Source organism: Oculina patagonica, chromosome 2 (genome assembly GCF_052425735.1).
Source record: "Oculina patagonica isolate OP01 chromosome 2, crgOcupat, whole genome shotgun sequence".
Classification (NCBI taxonomy): domain Eukaryota; kingdom Metazoa; phylum Cnidaria; class Anthozoa; order Scleractinia; family Oculinidae; genus Oculina; species Oculina patagonica.
This window is the reverse complement of record NC_135759.1, coordinates 11,060,728-11,080,316: the sequence shown is the minus strand read 5'-3', so window position 1 is coordinate 11,080,316 and position 19,589 is coordinate 11,060,728. Positions and strand designations below refer to the sequence as shown.

General features: G+C 38.3%; 1 protein-coding gene across 2 annotated transcripts; it reads right to left on the bottom strand.

Annotated features, from left to right (window-relative positions):
• Positions 1 to 714: 714 nt before the first annotated feature.
• LOC144643036 (uncharacterized) lies at positions 715 to 16,745 on the bottom strand. Of its 2 annotated transcripts, XM_078502153.1 has the most exons (10): positions 16,696 to 16,745; positions 16,459 to 16,560; positions 12,421 to 12,502; positions 12,057 to 12,179; positions 6,954 to 7,607; positions 6,183 to 6,245; positions 5,474 to 5,566; positions 4,974 to 5,075; positions 4,218 to 4,313; positions 715 to 3,841 (listed from the first exon to the last, which is right to left on the bottom strand). In XM_078502153.1, the coding sequence occupies exons 5-10, from the start codon at positions 7,585 to 7,587 to the stop codon at positions 1,473 to 1,475; spliced, it is 3,357 nt and encodes a 1,118-aa protein (XP_078358279.1). In that variant the 5' UTR covers positions 7,588 to 7,607; positions 12,057 to 12,179; positions 12,421 to 12,502; positions 16,459 to 16,560; positions 16,696 to 16,745; the 3' UTR covers positions 715 to 1,472. The 2 variants fall into 2 exon arrangements, with proteins under 2 accessions (XP_078358279.1, XP_078358280.1); XM_078502154.1 differs by lacking the exon at positions 16,696 to 16,745 and having other exon boundaries at positions 16,459 to 16,666.
• Between the last annotated feature and the right edge of the window lie 2,844 nt (positions 16,746 to 19,589).

Genomic DNA, 19,589 nt, shown 5'->3' with positions numbered 1-19,589 from the left:
CCAAATGCAATTGAAATTGTATGCCTTGAAGAGTGTAGGTGAGGAAAGCAAAACTCAAGATAAACTTAGGTAAAAGTTAATCTACAACCTCGAACTATACCTGCTGAAACAAATTTAAATTCGCTGTAAATGATCAAGAACATAACCGTCCCGTTTGCCCTTTATCCAATTTGGTTTCGTATTAATTATTTATTTTAGCCCGGACCAAAATCATAAATTTAAGTCGGGAGTGGGTGTAATATCTGCTTTAACTGCGTCACTTAAACATTTTTTGCCAAACACAATTACATTGCTTCAATAGTTCAGGCGAAGCCAGCAAAAATCGATATTTAAGCAAAACATTTTAAATATCGGACTCTGAGACGGGAAAAAGACGGGAACGTCAGCAATATATGTTTCCCCGATTAATTTTAGCTTCGTTTTACGGTACTTGGGCCTAAAAAACCGAAAATACTTACCAATATTAGAACTTTCAGGATTTTGATATATACCTTAACTAAGAATGAATCATTTCACAAAAGATAACGAGGATACTTTCAAAGTGAAACGATGAAAGAAACTATACTGTATATTGTAAGATAACCACATGAATCGAACGTAACTAGTCAACAAAGCAAGGAAATCTTGACACAGAGAGAAATGCAAAAAGAAGGAGATCTTGAAACAAAACTGGTATCACATAGAAAAAACACTCATTTATTTACACTGTTATATAACACCTAAGAAACACTTATTACAAGTAAATGAAAATCCAGAAGTTTTTGTTTGTTTTGTTTTTTTCACTTAAAACAAAAAAAGCAAGTTTAATCTCAATACTATCTCACGTAGCTATAATTATTAGAATGTAGCCACTGTATGCGCTCAATATAATACAATCTGAGCGGGTATGTTTTTTTTCTAGAAGACTGCTTAAAACTCTAAAGGGCAACTAAATGCTTTAGGAGGCCCGGTTTGTTGAATTTCGCTGAACGACACTTTGCCTGTATTTTATTGTTTTGTTGTATAAATGATCTTTTATACAGCGTGATTTCATCGAAAACGGTCTACGCGTTTAAGTGGAAGTGAAGAAGTGTCAAAGATGGCGACGCGACAGACGAAGAAAGAATCATTGAAGTATATCGCTCTTCTCTGGAGTAGTGTACATCTCGAGTAGTACATACATTTGGCGTAAACTGTGTCAATTTGATTCAAAACTAAGAAAATTATTTTTTAGCCACAATTTTTTAACGATTTTTCCCTGTTTATTCAAATATAATTATTGTGCAATGACTGAAAAAATTACAATTCGTATTGTATTCAATCGGCGACCATATCAATTTTTTTTTGGACTTCCTTGTGGCTGCGTGCGAAGAACGCAAATCACTCATTTATTCTTCTTAATTCAAAAGACGAAACCTGTAAAAAAACTAAAGAAATAAAACCTCCATACTAGAAGGTCCTTTTGTTAACTAAAATGATACTTTCTATTGTTGCTAGAATAAGAGGTCCGGTAAGAGATAAAGAGAAAAATGAACACGATTACCATGTTCCAAGCGGAGTTCACTGATTACCGCTTCACTGATGTGATTTGCAAACAAACGCAACTTTCTCAAAACTGTATTCTCTCTGATTGCTCCAGCTAGACCAGTAGCACCATGATCACCAATGTTATTGTAAGACAAATCCAACTCTGTCAGACTTGTGTTCTCTAGTAATGCTCCAGCTAGACTAGTAGCGCCAACGTCATCAACGTGATTGCGATACAAATTCAACACTCTCAGACTATTGTTCATTTTTAATGCTGAAGCTAGACCAGAAGCACCGTGGGCGCCAATGTTATTGTCGTACAAATACAACTTTGTCAGACTTTTGTTCTCTCGTAATGCTGCAGCAAGACCAGTAGCTCCCTCGTCACCAATGTTATTGCCAGACAAAACCAACTTTGTCAAACTTTTGTTCTCTTGTAATGCTCCAGCTAGACCAGAAGCACCGTGGTCACCAATGTTGTTGCCAGACAAAGCCAAAACTGCCAGACTTATGTTTTCTTTAAGTGCTGAAGCTAGACCAGCAGCGCCATGGTCGCCAATGTTACTGCCGGACAAAGCCAACCGTGTCAGGCTTGTGTTATCTTGTAATGCCTTAGCTAGTCCGGTAGCGCCAACGTCACCAATGTTATTATCAGACAAATCCAAAAATGTCAGGCTTGTATTATCTTTTAATGCTTCAGCTAGTCCAGTAGCGCCAACGTCACCAATATTATTTTTAGACAAATTCAACAATGTCAGGCTTGTATTCTTTTGTAATGCTTCAGTTAGTCCGGTAGCGCCAATATCACCAATGTTATTTTTAGACAAATTCAACACTGTCAAACTTGAATTCCATTTGAGTGCTTCAGCTAGACGAACAGCGTCAACGGCAGTTATCCACGTGAGCCTAAGACCTTGAAGTTTAAGTAATGAGCCAGAAACATGTGCCAATTTTATGTGAAAATCACTGCTTCCTTTTTTATATTCGTTAATGCACTCCAATACAACAGAAAAGCATATATCTTCATTGTTCACTTTTGGCATTATACTCTTGACAAGAGCTTCTGTTGTTTCCTCGCAACGTGCTGCTATCATGCCACATGTGAATTTAAGGACCTCTTTCAACTCATGGACGTATCTTCTGTCAGCAGTCAAGCTGTCGGCACTGACTGTTTCTTCGAAAAGCTGACAACAGAGATAAAATGCTGCAAACCATTCTTGGAAACTCTTGTGTAGAAAACTATATCGTCGACGCGGTCTTAGTTTGCTGCCTCCTGGCTGAACTGACAGAAATCCAAATCCAGGTAAGTCAGCTGAATGACTTCCAAGCTCAATTTCCTCAAAGTCCAAGTTGTCTTCGCGCAAACCATTCAAAGCTATCCAGCCAAGGTGTTTCAACTGAGTTTTGTAAGCTTCAATGAGATCCTCGCTGTTTTCTGATATTCCTTTCTTCTGTATGTATCGTCTCAGGACGCACTGTACAATTTCCAAGTATAGTTTAGTTCTACTTTCTGGAAAAACGCCCTGAAATTCTTCGCAAACGAGGCAAAGAAGTGCAGTATTCAGAGGATTCGCTACCATTTCAATCAGATTTTCATCATTTTCCAGCTTGGACAAGAGCTTTTGAGCCAAATCCTCCATGGTTTTGAAATATTTGATGATAAATTTCCATGCATCTTCTTTGGTAAACCCTTCGATCTCTAGCAGGGTGTCACAGTGTTTTCTTATCTTTATTCCAGCCTCGTGCCGTGCTGTAGCAACCAAGCGACATTTTGGAAGTACTCTGCCTTGAATGATTTCTGAAAACATTGGCAGTTTATTCGTTGGAACCTCATCTAATCCATCAAGTATCAGCAGAACGTTAGACTGGTTGTGGCGAATGAAGTTGAAGAATCTTTCTCTGACGTCTTCTTTAACATCCCGAGGTAGAAGTTGATCATCAATGGCATCCCATAGGTCAGAGTTCATATCACGACACCTCAGCAGCAACACTGTTTCGAACCTTGGAAAGCCATCCTCTGCTTCTTGTTTTCCTGTAGCCCAATCATATACAAGCTTTTTGCAATATGTTGTCTTTCCCATACCAGGTTTTCCTTCAATTAAGACTGTTCTTGGTTGTAGACATTCTTCATGTGGTTTAAAGATCCCAGACATGTTAACAGTGTTGGTTGTCGCTGTTCCTCTTGTTTTCTTTTTGCTGACCACTTGGAGTCTGGTGAAAATATCATCAAGATGAAAGTGAAACTCTTCACACCATGGAAACGGAGCAAGCCATCCCTCTCGGACTTTGTAGAGTTGACGAATTCCATCAATCACCTCAGATGGATCAAGAACATCTAGAAGTAATTAAATAAAGCCCCTTCAAGTACCGCGTCTATCAGAGATAGCCATTTAGACGGCATGAAATTGCGACATTTCTTAAAATAAACATATGGAAAGTCGGCAAGACAAAGATAAAAAACAACAAAAAACAAGAACTGATTTTGAATTTTCGCGGCAAGACAGGTCTCCCTCTACTTACTCTGCTGTTTGGTTCTTTAAACGGCAGTATGATTGAGGGGATAAAATATGTAAAACTTAAAACTTTTGGGCTAAATTGTTTACGACGCTCCATCCATGACATAGCTCCTTTACATGCTAGATCTGAATCATTACCACCTGTAAGGTGAAATAAACACTAAAATGGTTTCTTAAACATAATTTCATCCTTACCTTCATCCTTCGCTACTTCTCTTGATGATATCTGATTAAACAATTTTTCAGTGATGTTTCGTATTTCACTTCTCATTTCCTGGAAATCATCTATGCCTGAGGATATGAAGCGGAGGTTTTGAGTTAAATTACAATTCAGTCCTTTAAACATTTGTTGCCCCTTTTTGTCTTATTATCGTCACTGAGGGGAGGGTCATGTCATGGAAAAATTAAGGAAAGACCGAAGACGAGCTACTTTTACCTTTGTCAAAATGTTTCTTTCGCTCAATTATATTTTTTAAGAAAGCATATGACTTGTTTTAATATTTGTAATCTTTTATCGTTGTTTAAATCATTTTAATATTTTTACACCCGCTTTCAGTGTTACGTGCATATTGGCTTTCTGTCGACATCCATCTTTCGACGTGCTACAAACAACACGGATCGAAATCCGCCAATCACAGCCCACTAGCATGACCTTCACCTTTTCCACACCCCAACGGTATGTATGGTTGATTGGCTCATTTCAAACACACGTCGAAGACGATGTCGAAAGATGATGTCGAAAGATGGATGTAGAAGATAGCTATGCACGTAACACTGAAAGCGGGTGTAATAGTTTGCCTTTTTTTATACTTTAACTTATACGATTTTATCTTACCTGTAAAGCGCTTTAGAATAATTTTTATATAATTTTAGCGCTATATAAATTAGATTATTATAATTAGCTGTTATGTACTGTGCAGTAACTACTACCATTTTTCATTTAGAACTAACCTTTATCCTGGCTTTGTCCTCTCTGTGCCAACAAAATGTCCAACTTGTCGCTCATGTTTCCTATCTCACTTTTCATCTGTTCAAGGTCTCTTCTGATTTTGTCTGAAGATGAATATTTACATTAGTTTCTGTTTAGTTGGATGGTGATTTTATAATCAGAGCATCAAACTGCATAGATCAGAGTTATCAAGATAGGAAAAATATTAATGTGTATTAAGCAGAAATTACTATCAGTCAGTCTGAGCAGTTGTTTTTTTAATTCAACAGCGTTCCCCTTAGTCTACAGTTGGTAGAAATAATTTCATTCTAAGCCTATTAACTTTTAAATCAGCTTTTGGTAGTTATAATTTCGTACGCTTACCTTTCTAAAAGACTTAATAGTCAGTCAGTTATTGAGGATTTCACAAAAACTGACAAGGGAACAATTTTTCTTGACCAGAGATTTTTGCACCTTGAAATCTTAATGAAACCAGAGGGCATTAAACAGTGTAAACACTGACCTTCGTCTTGGCTTGAACCCGTCAAAGAGTCTAACTTTTCACTGACGTTTTTCACTTGACTTTCTATTTGCTTGAGTTTTTCTTTGATGTTTTCTGCAGGTCAAAAAGTCAGCACGTCAGTTTTAGAGTAAAGAACCGTCACGTTTTCTCGTTGCCTCGTGTTTTTTTTTTTTTCAGTTTGCTTTGTTCTTTCAAATTGTACGAGACAGCGCTGAGTATATAAAGCGATACACTTCTTCGCTTTGACAAATCAGTGAGAGAAATCGTAAGCTGTTTAGTATTTACTTTAACATAAGAGACTATCCTCGCTGGCTTTTTCCGATACCGCATGTGATACCGGCCGCCTTATTATTGCTTCGCGGTCATAGATCATTCAGCCCTGGTGAACAGAATGGATTAACCAGGTTTGTACTAGATGGGTTTGTACAGATATAAAATTGCTTTTAAAAAACTCTAAACGTTTTGGTTCTCAACGCCTCCATTTTTTTTTTCTAAAGAATTTTACTAATATGAGCATTTTTAAATGTTCCTGCTTAACGGATTCTATAATATCATTATACATTTCTGTAACTAATGCTACATATAGAACAAATCAAAATTGAATTGAGTTGAATTTAATTTTTGAAGGCTATTGATTCAGTATGGCCTTGTGTGCCCAAGGGTGTATGGAGAGGATTGAGTGGTTGCTTCAGCAGATTTTCAAACATACCTTTCACCTCTCCAAGTTTATCCTCGATGTCACCTTTTTCTTCCTTCAACTGCTTAACCAACCCTTTGTGAAAAACAAAACAAAAAAACGAATATAATGTTAATAAGGTAACACGCTTTCTTCGCGTGAGTGAAGTTAAAATCAGTTCAATTTTCTGGCCTCTTATTTGCGGATATTTAACACTCAAAACCTTAACTGTACTTTAAGCATTAATCCAGAAAGGACCTATTTTTGACCAGCCTGGAACATTTTCCCGTTTTCAACCATTCTTTCCTCCTGTTACCCTTCAGGCTAACTTCTAACTTCCCTTGGGAAAGATATAAGGTCAACCTCTTTAAGAAAATATAAAGAAAATCTTAAAAAAGAATTGCTGTACAGATATTAATGTTGTTTGGTTTCTGATTTCCCTAAGGTAACGATTTTTTTTGCTTTTTCTATGATATATTTGCTGCTTTAAGCTTGATTCATTCATCTTATTAAAGAATTCATTCCAAGTATATTTGAAGTCCTTTTCCCCTTGATTTGTGAAATTTATTTGGTTGATTTCCTTTTTCAATTAGATATGAGTGCATGTTTATGTTGTGTTTTGTGGTTTTTTTTTTTCCAATCCTTATATTGTAATTTATTCTACGTAATTGGGCTTCCTAGACTTGTTAACTCTTTAGTTATTTTAGGAAGCCAACACCCTTTCAGCTTTAATTTCTATTGTGTGTAAATTTCTCTTTTTCATGTATAAGGGTTAATAATGAAGTTGTTGCTGTTGTTACATACCTTCTATCTCATCAAGTTTGTCCTTGATGTTGTCTTCATCTTTTTTCCATTGCTTTAGCAGCTCTGTGTAGTGTTCCTCTGTGTCGGGATCCATGCACTCATTCTTGAGCTTATTGATTGCTGTTCCATAACTCGCTCCACCCAGTGCTACCAGCGCATTACTGATATCCTGCCAGTAGGTGTTAAAAGTTACATTTTCAACAGAAGCTTGGCTAGCATGACCGTATACAGTATTTCGGTAGTACTTCACCCTGGCTATGTTGGCTTCTCTACTTGTGTCCGCAGGAGGCGGAAGACTGTCCCAGCCAGTGATAGGAGCGTGCAAACCACATATATTCCTCAAGAGTGCCATGAGGAGCGTTATATCAAAGCTCGCTGATGAAACAGATGAAGGAATAGTAGGGTACAACTTTCCCCATTGTGTAGGACTAAGGATTCTTCTCGCCCTAAGGGTCTGCAGTGTCGCATGTTCTGGATGACGTGCCAAAACAACATGCAGTCCTGCTGGAGGGTGTATGCTATCAAATGTGTCTCTCAAGGCCTTGGATCCCACATCCACCAGAAGACGACACAACCGGGCGTAGTTGGTCGTCTCTTTAGTAGATGCAACTGAAGGTGGAGCAGCTGAAGCCATTGATTGGTTACCAGTTAAATCTACAAAAAACGTTTAGTTTGCCTTGTTATGAGATTTGCATGTTTAAACTCATATTATTATATCTCATATTTTAATCTCATACTTGTACCAAAGACTCCATTGAAGTCAGAATACAGTTCAATACGTTTTGTTTTAGGTTTGGTCAGGTAATAGCACAATTTGCCCACTCACAAAAATAAAATACTTTGTCAAAAGGTTTCTTGTAAAATTTCCAATATGCTCTTTAAGATTTAAATTACTTTTGGTTTATATTCAAAAGGAAGATAATAGTTCTCGCCTAGCATGAATTCCGGTATGAAACTGCCTTTTAAAAATAGCCTGATGATCAAGGGGATGTGTTCTTTTCCTCAGTGATTCCTGAAAGAAGCAAGCGCAATTTCTTAAAGCATGAAATATGAAAGAACCCAGCGAATCAAAATAATCTCGCAGAGCAAAAAGGAAAGGGATGGTTGATATTAATTACGTTTTTTTAGTTACGCAGGTTAGGTGTCCACAATAGTAGAGGGGACTTTTCCCCTCAGCTACTACAGATTTGACACGTTAATAAAGTTGTTATTATTATTATTATTATTGTTAACAATTAATATGCTGAAATTACTCCAAAAAACACGTTTTTTAACCGTTAATTGATTTTCTTGGCTCTTCGGTCCTTAATTTCTCTAAACTTTGCTAGAAATGCACTTTCTAACACTGCAGTAAATTTTTGATGAAATTTCCATGTAAAAATGTACAATATTTAATTTGGCGCATGCGCATAAGCCAAAATTTGGACTTTTTTTTGGCTGAACCGTTCCGACTTTTTTTTCTTGCTCCTTTCCTTTTCGTTTTTCTCTGCTTTCTTATTCTCTCCTTCTGTTACTCTGTGCACCCCTTCTACTGGCCTGAAAAGTTTTGATCTTAATCAATGGAAAACCCTGGATAGGAGACCTTGATCAAGTATTGGTTTATTGGCCTGTTTTAGCACCAATTTTACACCAAAAACTGATGACAGTTTCTTCGATTAGCTCTGTCGGAATGCAGTCAATATTCAAGATGGACAGTCCTGTGGAAAGATCTGTCCAACCTCTATAAGTTGCACATCACAAAAATCTGCTGACGTGTCAATTGGTGACGTCATAAGTGGTTGAATGGCCATTCCTCAAAATCCCGGAAAAATCCTAGTTCAGCATGTTAAGGGTTAACTTTGCTGCTAAACAGTTCAGTCACATGAATTAAAATTATGATGATTTGTTACGCAACTAAATGAAGGGTCGGCTATTTTGCGTGTTGCGAGTTTGTGAGTTGCATTCACCGAATATGCCACTGAGTTATTATTCCTGACTTGGTATTTCCCGTCCCTTAAAATATCATTTTTTCGATTTCTTTTTAACACGAAGCGATCCTATTTAACGAGGGTAAATTGTTCGGCCTGTCAGTCACAAATTCCAATGAGACGATTTCATCGGTTGGGAACTGAAATCAACTGGCTTTTGGTGTGGCGTGATCCAAACTTGTCTCGTTATTCTTAACTAAAAATAGAGTGAAACTCTGACACGACTTTTTAAAATTGAAGCCAACAAAATGCAAGAGCGGCCTTTTTGAAGGCTATCAAGTACTAGTCTAGACCTAGTCTCACGTAGCGTCCGCATGTACTTGTTGTATTAGTCACTCGCGCGCGTACAAATGTGTAACCGTTAAAAAAAGCCGTTGCTTTTTCTGCCATATTAACAACCGAAGAAGACCGAAAGTTCACGGTCGAAACGTATTAAACAAAGTACATTATGAGCGTTGTTTCACGCTCAAATAAAAGGTAAAGTCTGCTTCGAGCCTAGTGGCCCATACAGGCCGGAGCTTATCCCGGTTTCCGTTGCATTAAAGTATTGCTACTCCCCCTGGATGGGATGCTAGTCCATCGCAGGGTTACCCCCAGCAGAAATTCGCTGGTACCCATTTATACACCTGGGTGGAGAGAGGCACTGTGAGAGTAAAGTGTCTTGCCCAAGAACACAACGTAGCGCCCCGGCCAGACCTCGAACCCGGGCTGTTCGACTCGTAGGCGAGCGCGCTAACCATTAGGTAACCGCGCCTCCCACTACGCTCAAATAAGTCAGCGTGACGTCAAATAAAAAAAATTTATAAAGAGCATTAATGTCAACTCCTGACTGCAATTTTGGTATTTTTCGTTTAAAGTAAGTACATGTCCATGCAGAAAATAGCATCAAATTTCTTGGACTACAGAAAATAAGTGCAGTTTGGTTAGTGCAGTTTTTTATGGTCATAAAACTGGAATTCAAGCACCTTATAATTTAACAACTTACTTAAAATGGCCTTCACTACTTTCATGTTAGTATTGATAAGACTGATAATAATAATAAAACAAGAGCAAAAGAAAAAAGCACAGGCACCGGGATCACGTCAAACAAACATGTAGTTTGGAGTGCTAAGGATGGGCGTTTGTTATTACTTAATATGAAATGCATCATTCTTAGAATCATGAAATACAAAAGTTAAACAGTATATATAATTGTTTCATATTTTGAATAAAATGGAGACGGTGCTCAGTTTTTCCCTGAGTGAAGAAAGTTTTTTCCTATGATTTTATTTTTTTAGGGTAACTGATTGTAATTAAAATTAGTAATCCGTGAGTAGAGAAACTAATGCTAGTCGATCTGCTTTCAAAAACAAGGCCAGAATATACTGAAGCTTCTAAGAAATTGTTTTTACTTATTCCATGACAGCTAACAAAGTAAGTACATGTCCAGAAAAACGTTATTGCTGCAATGAAAATAAAAATACCGGACACTAGAAGAAAGATCTGTAAGATTATGTTGTAAATGTCCTATAAACTTGTGAAACTGCTGTACAACAAAGCATCAAAGAAAGATCGGCATGGTGTACACAGTCATACTTTCGAAAAAATATATTGGTCTCTGTTTTTTTTCACTGTCATTGCTTTACTTCTCCTTATCGATGTGCTGTGTTCAAAATAAGTAAATAATTGTATTGCAGTCACTACAGGATTCCTTGTACAACATCTCCAACGAGTCTTCACAATTGGAATTGTCCAAAAATATTGCTACGGCAGACATCCCAGGCACTTGAGTCACCCCCGCTTTCATGGTTGCTTTTAAGGGAGTGCTCAAGGAGGGCTTGATGTAACTTTAAGGAATAGAAACTGATAATGGTACTGTTAATGGCTCTTGTATAGCACATTTACAGTGCAATATGTGCTTTACAATTAGAGTTACGGGACGAGATCAGACATCAGCATATCAAGAGCCTTTGGCTATCCGTCCATGTATATGATCTCATCCCACCCCCAACCCTTCGATACATGTGAAATAAGCCAGACCACAACACCAGGTCTCCATGCCCTACTCTTCACGATAAAAGAAATTTAATATCTGCTTCACTTACAAAGGCTACTTTGGACGCCATGCATTTTGTTTTTCTCTGTGCAACATCCTCGAGACAGTAGGCGCGTGTGCCACACACAATGACGCAAACATAGCAAAACTTGAGATGGCACATGCTTACAGTCTCCATCCAGGATTATGGCTCCTGGTCAATTTGCTTGCTTTAAAAGAAAAGTTCCAAAATGTCTCTTGTTTTTCTATACACAACAACAAAAGGTAATACAAAGAAAGATATGTTTATTGCTCTCCTAAATCTCGGCTCCAAAAAGTATTCAAACCCTATGAAATCATTGTCAGAAGTAGTCCAAAAACTGAGAACCGCGGCCTGGAGAAACTTAGCAGCCTGGTGATGTATGCGCGTGACCTCAAAGAGCTCAACTTTTGGAGCTCAGTTCATGCAAAATGATGCTGCACAAACAGGTGTTTCAAAAAACAAGCCAATATAAAATAAAAGGTATACTGTCAAGTATTTATAAAAAAGTTTATAAAACTCCTGCCAAACTTCAGGTTGAGCTCTTTGACATCACAGATACATCACCAGGCTGCTAAGTTACTCCAAGATGGTGGTGGCTGGTTCTCGATTTTCGGACTACTTCAGAGAAGGATTACATGAGGTTTGAATACTTATAGCTCTTTGGAAGCTGAAATTTTGGTGACTAACATATCTTAATGGAATTACCTTGTCATGGGGTGAAGAAAAGAAAGTGCCATTTTGAAATGAACTTCTCCTTTAATAATATGAATACTCAGTGATACCATTTCCCTTCTTTACTCAAATTCATAACTAGTTTTACATGATAGCATACATTGCATCCAGCTAATACCAATGAATATAAAAAGTTTCCTTTGAACCAAAATAACTTCCCTCGATGGTCGCAATCAACTCCTAGACATCGATATCAACAACATTAAAATGAGGCTGTGAAGAGGTGATGATCAATTATACACTATTAAACATCGAATGATCGAGATGAACATTAACTTCACCTATGTGTTGGAGATGAAAAACCTTCATGTGGTATGCTGTTATAGAACTAAGCAGTATAAGCTTACCTTGAATTTAAGAATTTTAAGTTCCCCCTGTAACAATTGTTTAATCAATGACTCTTGTTGGCAATCAACTCTGAGACATTAACAGCATGCATAATACTGCTGCTAGGAAGAGGCGATGAATTCCTGTATAACAACAATGAGAAGAAAATTAACTTCATTTATCATTCGGGAGACAAAAAATTTCTAGAACTGTCAGCATCTAGCTTGAACACGCAGAAAACTGTAAAGTTCAACACTGTAAAGTTAAATGGAAAACTAGTTTTCCATTGAATTTATAGCAATGAACTTAACAGAATGTGTTCCATTCCAATTAACGCTGTGCAGGACACTTACTTACTTTAAGTATAATCTACTGGTAGCTTACCTTGTCCACCAGAATCAAATCAGCTTCGATATCTGTCGTTCGGAATCAACTCATTGACATCAACATAATATGTGTACTGTGGCTGGAAAGAAGCGAAAAATTCCTCTATATTGACATCGATTGAGAAGAACATTAGCTTCATTTAGCCTTGGAGATATATGCACCTATTAATGTAAACTCCAATTAAGGGAGGAGTGCGGGCAAGGGGTGGGGATTTGACCAGAAACTAAAAAAATGATCAAATTTCCGAGGGTGGGAAAATTTCATTGTTCAAACATATTCTCAGAGGTCCCATCCAGGGGCAGAAAATTTCTAATGCTATATATAAACAAGTACTTATCAACACAACAATATCTCTAAAAACACAACTTATATTAACAAGTAAGCTAGGTCATACTCCATAAAACTAAAATCTTAAGTTTATTAAGATGTTTCGTCTTACCTCAGCACCTGGACAATAGCTGACGTAATTTGTCACCTATTGTCCTGGTGCTGAGGTAGGATGAAACATCTTAAATTAAGATTTTAGTTTCCAATGAACAGTAAAAACGTTAAAGTCAAGCAAATAACGTCCTTCCGAGGTGTTTGCTTTAGTGTTCTTACAGATGAAATCAATATCAATCTACCTTTCTGAAAGTTGCAGAGCGAAGAGGAAACACTTCCCAGTCAAAGGCAAATCTCCCGACCCAGAACTGCTCCGACTGACAATCAAATGCCCGTGAGACAGGATTGATAAGTTGTCAAATCCGGTACCCACACCCCCCCCCCCTAAGAAAGTTCCCACTGGACCATAACGTCTGTTATTATTCAAAAAATGCGCCAACTACCCATATATGGTCAAAATGTTAACGTTATCAGTTGCGAAGATTTGTCCAAAGTCTTGTAAAGCGCTACATAATTACACTTTTTCTATCTGCAAAATGTGTTTCGTTGACAATTTGTTGAATAATATTTAAAACAATTATCCTGCTCAATCTTGTGGAAAATCGTTTGATTTTAGCCAATTCGCCTACGGCCTTGTTGGCTAAGTATCAGGTGATATTCCGCACCATTTCGCAGGATCATTGTCAACTCCATCAAACTTCAAGACATTGACAACACAAAACTGTGCATGGATGGAAAGAGCACAGGCCTACCATCCTCTGTTTGTGAAGTCAAAGCATGCTCATATAAATATTCAAATTTCTTCAATAATTGCTATTAACAATCATTCTCCGAAGGCGAAGTGATTATTGTTGAATAATCCCCAAGACAAAGTCGAGGGGATTATTCAACAATAATCACTGAGCCTAAGGCGAATAATTGTTTTAGTATAATTTTCAGAGGTGAATATCAAAAACTGCAAAATAACAATTTAATAGGAAACATGAAAACAACAAACACAAGTGCTCGCTTGCATACGTGTAAACCAGTTTAATTCATCGATTGAAATCATAATTTACACTCAAGTTTTGCAATAAATGGAACAAAACAAACACTACGAAAAAGATAGATATATCTGGTACCTTTATTGTTCAATTGTTTGTGACTTCTGAGCAGTTGTGTGAATCCTCTCAAAATTACTAGCTCCAGTGAAAAGAGAACTATAAATAATGCTTTGACAGTCGATCTGACTGAGTACATGACCGTGTGCGATGTCCAAAACCGCCATGTTCACGATCAATTCTAATGCCTTGAAAACCATCTCTTGAAAATATTTTCTGTCCAAAAGCCTTGATAGAAAATTTGCAAAATTCCCAATGTTCCAAATATCCAGGATTTGGAGTGATTTCTTTTAAATGGGAGAAATTTTTATTCAGCAAATGCCACCATGTTCACTGGCCTGGATGGCAAACGTGGCATGGCTTAGTAGACAAACCTTCAGATGCAATATTCACCACCTAGCGCGGTGAATATTGCAACATAGTCCAAGCTTCTCGACCAATCAGAATTGAATTCACCTCCGGAAATTATACTAATTGTATATTATTATTCATTCAAAATATTTCTGTGTTTCTGATTGGCTTTCGATCCCCAGCTAATTCCAGCTATTCGGCTAGCGCCGACCAAATTTGGAAGAAATTCCAATTATTGGATCGCAATCATCCAATATAAAAAATTATTGGATCGCAACCTCGTTCCCAAAAACCGCTGACGTCAAGCGACTGAACAGCTTTGCTGCCGATCGAGCAGGTTAAAAGCGCAAAAATGTCCGCTAGATTTGAGCATTACGAAGAGGTAAAATTTAAAGTTATTATATTAGAAGACAAGGAAAGTCAACTCGGAAAAAGCAACGAAGGGGAGACGATCGATTTTGAAAGCGTATCTTCAAGAGGAAAAGATCCCTACAGCTGAGACTTGGAGCGGTTTTACAAAAATTCTACGTCGAAGTAAGCAAGAACAATGGAAACCTGTACTCGAAAACATCGCTTTGTGTCATCAGATTTAGCTTCAATAGACACTTCAAGCAAGTGCTAAATATCGACATTATAAATGAAAAGAAGTTTAAAGAAAGAAAGACCCGTTCCAAACGCCGCTCCACTCATGTGCCGAACCTAACTGGTGAATCTGTAAAGTATTTTCGGCAGAAGAGCGGCGTTTGAATCATGTTTGGTCCAAAGTGGTGTGGCGTGACTAGGTCTGACCAGTCATGCATGAAGCACGACGGCATAAAATTCCGGGAAATTACTTCGCTCACCGGGCTCGCATTTTGTTTATCTTTTAATATGTTTCAGCTCAAGAGAAGCGGAACTTCATGGGAAAATTGTTTTGGTGGTAATTCCTTTTCTGCTGTTTCCCCAATTTGTGAGATCATATTTGTAGATTATAGCATTTACAAACTAATTCTCGAGAGAAAACCAGTTTAATTAAATAATATAAATCTCGCGGAATGAATTTGCTTTTCCGGAAATATTATTATTATAGCAAAACTTGCGTAATAGTTTGCTGATTTCGACTGCAAAAACCTTTTATCATCCTCAACGCAGACGTTCAGTCAACATTATTATTGTTAACGACTTGTTTCCGCGAATTAAGTTCGACACAAATACGCCGTTTGAATCAGCTGTCGCTCTAAAGTCGCTCCATTGTCGAACCTTACTGAGTTAGGTTCGGCACATGAGTGGAGCGGCGTTTGGAACGGGCCTAACCGAGTTTTTGAAGTTTAAATCAAATTTAAAAGCGAACGTTGTTGTGTATTTGTGTACTTTGCCTACTGTCAAAACCCTATTAAATTCATTTTGTGCATTTGGATCGAGCTCTGGAAATATTTTGAATGAATAATAAAACAAGTATTGAATTCGGCTTTCGTATGATATGAAGAATTATGCAGATCTCGGAGGGTGTTATCCGCCTCATCCTTTGGCTTCGGCGGATAACACCCTCGTCGATCTGCATAATTCTTCATATCATACTCAGCGTCATCCAATAATTGCTAAATATTTAAGCTTCCTAAAATCTGCTTTTACGGCTGTGTATTTGTAATAAAATGAGCTAGACATATTTTCGCATTGTTTAAGTTTATTTTTGTGCCGTTTTCTTGGCGATTTGAATCGTGCGAGGGCAGTTTTATGAGTTTATTAGTTTTCAACTCGTGTACAGAATACAAAGAAATTCTTATGTTCATATGGAAACGCTCTGACTTTACAAACAGATCGATCGAGGATGGTAAGCCTGTGGGAAGAGGCGATGAATTCCTGTAATACACAAGGTAATTTCGACTCACACTTCTTCGTTGCCGTTCCTCCTCTCTCACATCTTTCAGTCGTACACATCTCTTCTCCTCATCGCCTTCTTCTCACCCCCTCCCCCCCTCATCCCCCTCCCCTCCCCCCCCCCCATCCCACCCCCCCCCCCCCCGTTTCCCTCCCCCTCTCCTCCCCCCCATCCTCCCCCCCCCTCCATCCCCCCCCCCCCCCCCCCCCCCCCCCCCCCCTTTATATACATTATTATCAAAATTACCTGTACATCGAATGAGACGAAAATTTTAGCTTTGGAGAAAAAAATCAGAAAAAATCTTATGCAGTTAAGGCTGGTTATAAAACTGAGCATCTAGCTTACCTTGAACGTAAGAAAGTCCCCCCTGAACCAAAACAACCCCTCTTTCGCAATCAAGGGCATCAACAACAGAAAACTGTGGCCGTGAGAAGAGGCAATGAATTCCTGTATAACATCGAATGAGACGAACATTAACTTCACTTGGCTTCATTTAGCGTTGGAGATAAAAAATCTTCATGCAGTGGGCTGTTATACAACTGTCTAGCCACGCGAAATATAAATAATTGTCAGTGTCCTTACCCGTAACTTCCGTACAAAGTGAAAGCATCTCGTAAGGTTACTGAGCCGCTCGCAAAGTCATGATCACATGATCACAAGTCATGATCAAATGCAAAAGCAGTTATCGGATCAAATGTCACGCTAACTTGCCCAAAGTAACGCAACTATGCTGTTCTTATGACATATCACGATGGTTCATTTTGAAGAATATCTATTCCTTCAGGAATTTCATTATAAGTTTAATTTTTGGATAGTTTCAAGTGTGAAGGACATATTTTTTTCAAATACACCGCCAACGATTTGAAATTCTAGTGCGGGTGTTGGATTGGTATTGGCAGGCTCCCAAGTGTTGGTTGTTCGCTAGTAAAACTAGAATGCTCTTTGTCTAAAATTTAATACTCAAAGGTCTATCTGTCGATATAACGAAGAACCACTTAAGATATTTAGTTAAGATTACAGTTTTCTCTGTTTACAAACTTAGTTCTCGAACCCGAGTGGTCAGTTCGGAACTTGAGAAGCAAGCATAACTGAGACAACGTTTAGACCAGTGTGATAGTTTTCATTTATTCGATTGTTTGAGGGTATTTTCACTACAGATGTGTTTGCATTTTATCGCTATGTATGCTTTAACAATGGGACTTAGAGTGACTAAGCATTTTGTTTGCAAGTTGTGTCAGGCTCGCTTTAGGAATACCCAGATTGAAAAAAACTACCGACTTTAAACGGGAAGTATGACGGGAATTTTGATTGATTTTCGTCGAATATGTGCTATAATACCAGTAGCGGATCCAGGCCTTCAGGTAAGTGAGGGGTCCCGCTATCCAACTCTTCGCATGCAAGTTATCCTGGACTCTCTCTTCGCGCGCCTGGGTTCAACCCCTATAAAGGGCGCGCGGAAGAGAGAGTCAAGGGACTGGACTAATCCGGGGAGAAAGGGTGAAATTAAGGACGCGGTGGAGCCTGGCCCCCCGACAAGCAAAACTTTTCTTCCCATACGCTGATTGCTATAGAAAATTCATTTTCAAGTCTTGCCTTCTGTTTATTGTATAAAAACTTTGACACCAACATTTGTAAGACATTCGATAAAAATTGCTGTTGACAAGTGCATAGGGTAAACAAAACAATCAGTATAACATGGTATAAAATAACAGTACGTGGCATTTAATTTTAGCGATTCTTAATATTTTTTGAAAAAATATAATGATCAAAGATGGTATTTAAGGGACTGTTCAATAAGTTTGTGTGTGTGTTCGGGGGGGGGGGGGGAGGGGGTGGGCCGGAGTAAAAAGGGGGTCGGTCATGTTGTTTTGGTCTGCACATATCATCTTAATGACTTTAAACTGTTATCGAATAAACTGCACTGGGCCGCGAACAAAATGCTGTTATAGAAAACCCCAGTGGTATTCTTCCGTATAGATTGATAAATTTCTTAACGTGAGCAGTTTTAGATGTATTTCTAGCCATTTCAGGAGGCCCATATACTAAAAAAAACGTTTGTCTAAAAAAATTCGAGCGGAGGGTTACTCCCGCAAAAAAATCCTGCACAAGCAATGGGCGTAAAAAAAATTCGTGCAAGCCGAAAATCTCTCATCCTCCTCCCCCCCCCCCCCCCCCCCCCATCACTTTTCTAATGGTCCGTCCCTAAGATCAAGAAGGGATCCAACATCATGAGATGTTGCGCCTAGTTTCGAGCCCGCCTGTGTAGTTTCGAGTGAAAAAAAAAAAAAAAAAAACAAACTTGTGGAAAGCCCTATTCGAGTCGCTTGTTTTTGTTTTAGTTAATCGTAAAATGGGGTTTAAAAAAAATAAATTGGCTCTGAGCAAAACCATCATGACAAGAATTCATTTCTTTTCTACCAAATTCTAACGATATTTAGTCATGTTATTTGGGCGATCAGTGTTTGACATGATAAAAAATTTGGTTTGTATCTGATCTTAAAATCGGTTTAAAAAAAGTTGGTAAAAACGTATAAAACTGAATTTTCGGTAACTCTCTGTTACCTTCATCAGAGTTAAAATCGTTTCAGTTTTCGTATAATAAGTTTTTATACGCCGCCGTCGCCGCCGCAAATTTCCCTTTCGTAAACGGTTGTTGCCAGCCTCGTCCCCAGGCCATTCCGCGCTATGCGCGTGAGCGGACGAGGACTAGAACCGAGCGCGATAGCGCGAGGCCTCGCGCTATCGCGCTCGGTTCTAGTCCTCCTCCGCTCACTCGCATAGCGCGGAATGGCCTGGGGACGAGGCTGGGTCGATGCCATTTCTCAGAACGGTCGTTGCCATTTGAAACGGTCGATGCCATTTATACTTTGGACCATTCTCGTCCCCATAGCCTTTTCGTTTCTCTTAGCCGGCTTGGCCTTGGCACGAGGAAACAAAGGGCTCTGGGGACACAGGATTTCCAGTCCTAGATTCTAGGACTTCCGGTCTTCATGTATGCAGTCATGACGTTTCAAAAGAATGTATGAGAGAGTCGTTACGTTTTCGACTTCCGTTTAGTGTTACGGGAGAAATTTCCCTGTTTCAGTCATTTCTGTGTTTATCCTTATTAATCATTTAAAACCTTTCAAAAAGCCAACAGTAGTTTTAAAGTAAAAACCAAACGCTTGTTAAGTTCAATCTTATATTTTTATTCAGAAACGACTTGCATATTTGAGAGCTGTTCTTAGTTAATTTCTTTGTAAGATATTCGTTTATACTGAACTGTGTACTTTTCGCTTAGTCATAATGGACTTTATACTTGTATTTTTGCTTAGTCATGTTGAACTTTGTACTTGTACATCTACGGACTTAAGATAATTTCTTTGTTTGATATTCATATTGCATCAGCTTCTTTTATAAGTAAGATTGTATTGCATCATAATAAGATAAGATAAGATAAAATTTTATTGAACACTCCTAAAGAGGTTTTTCAGTGA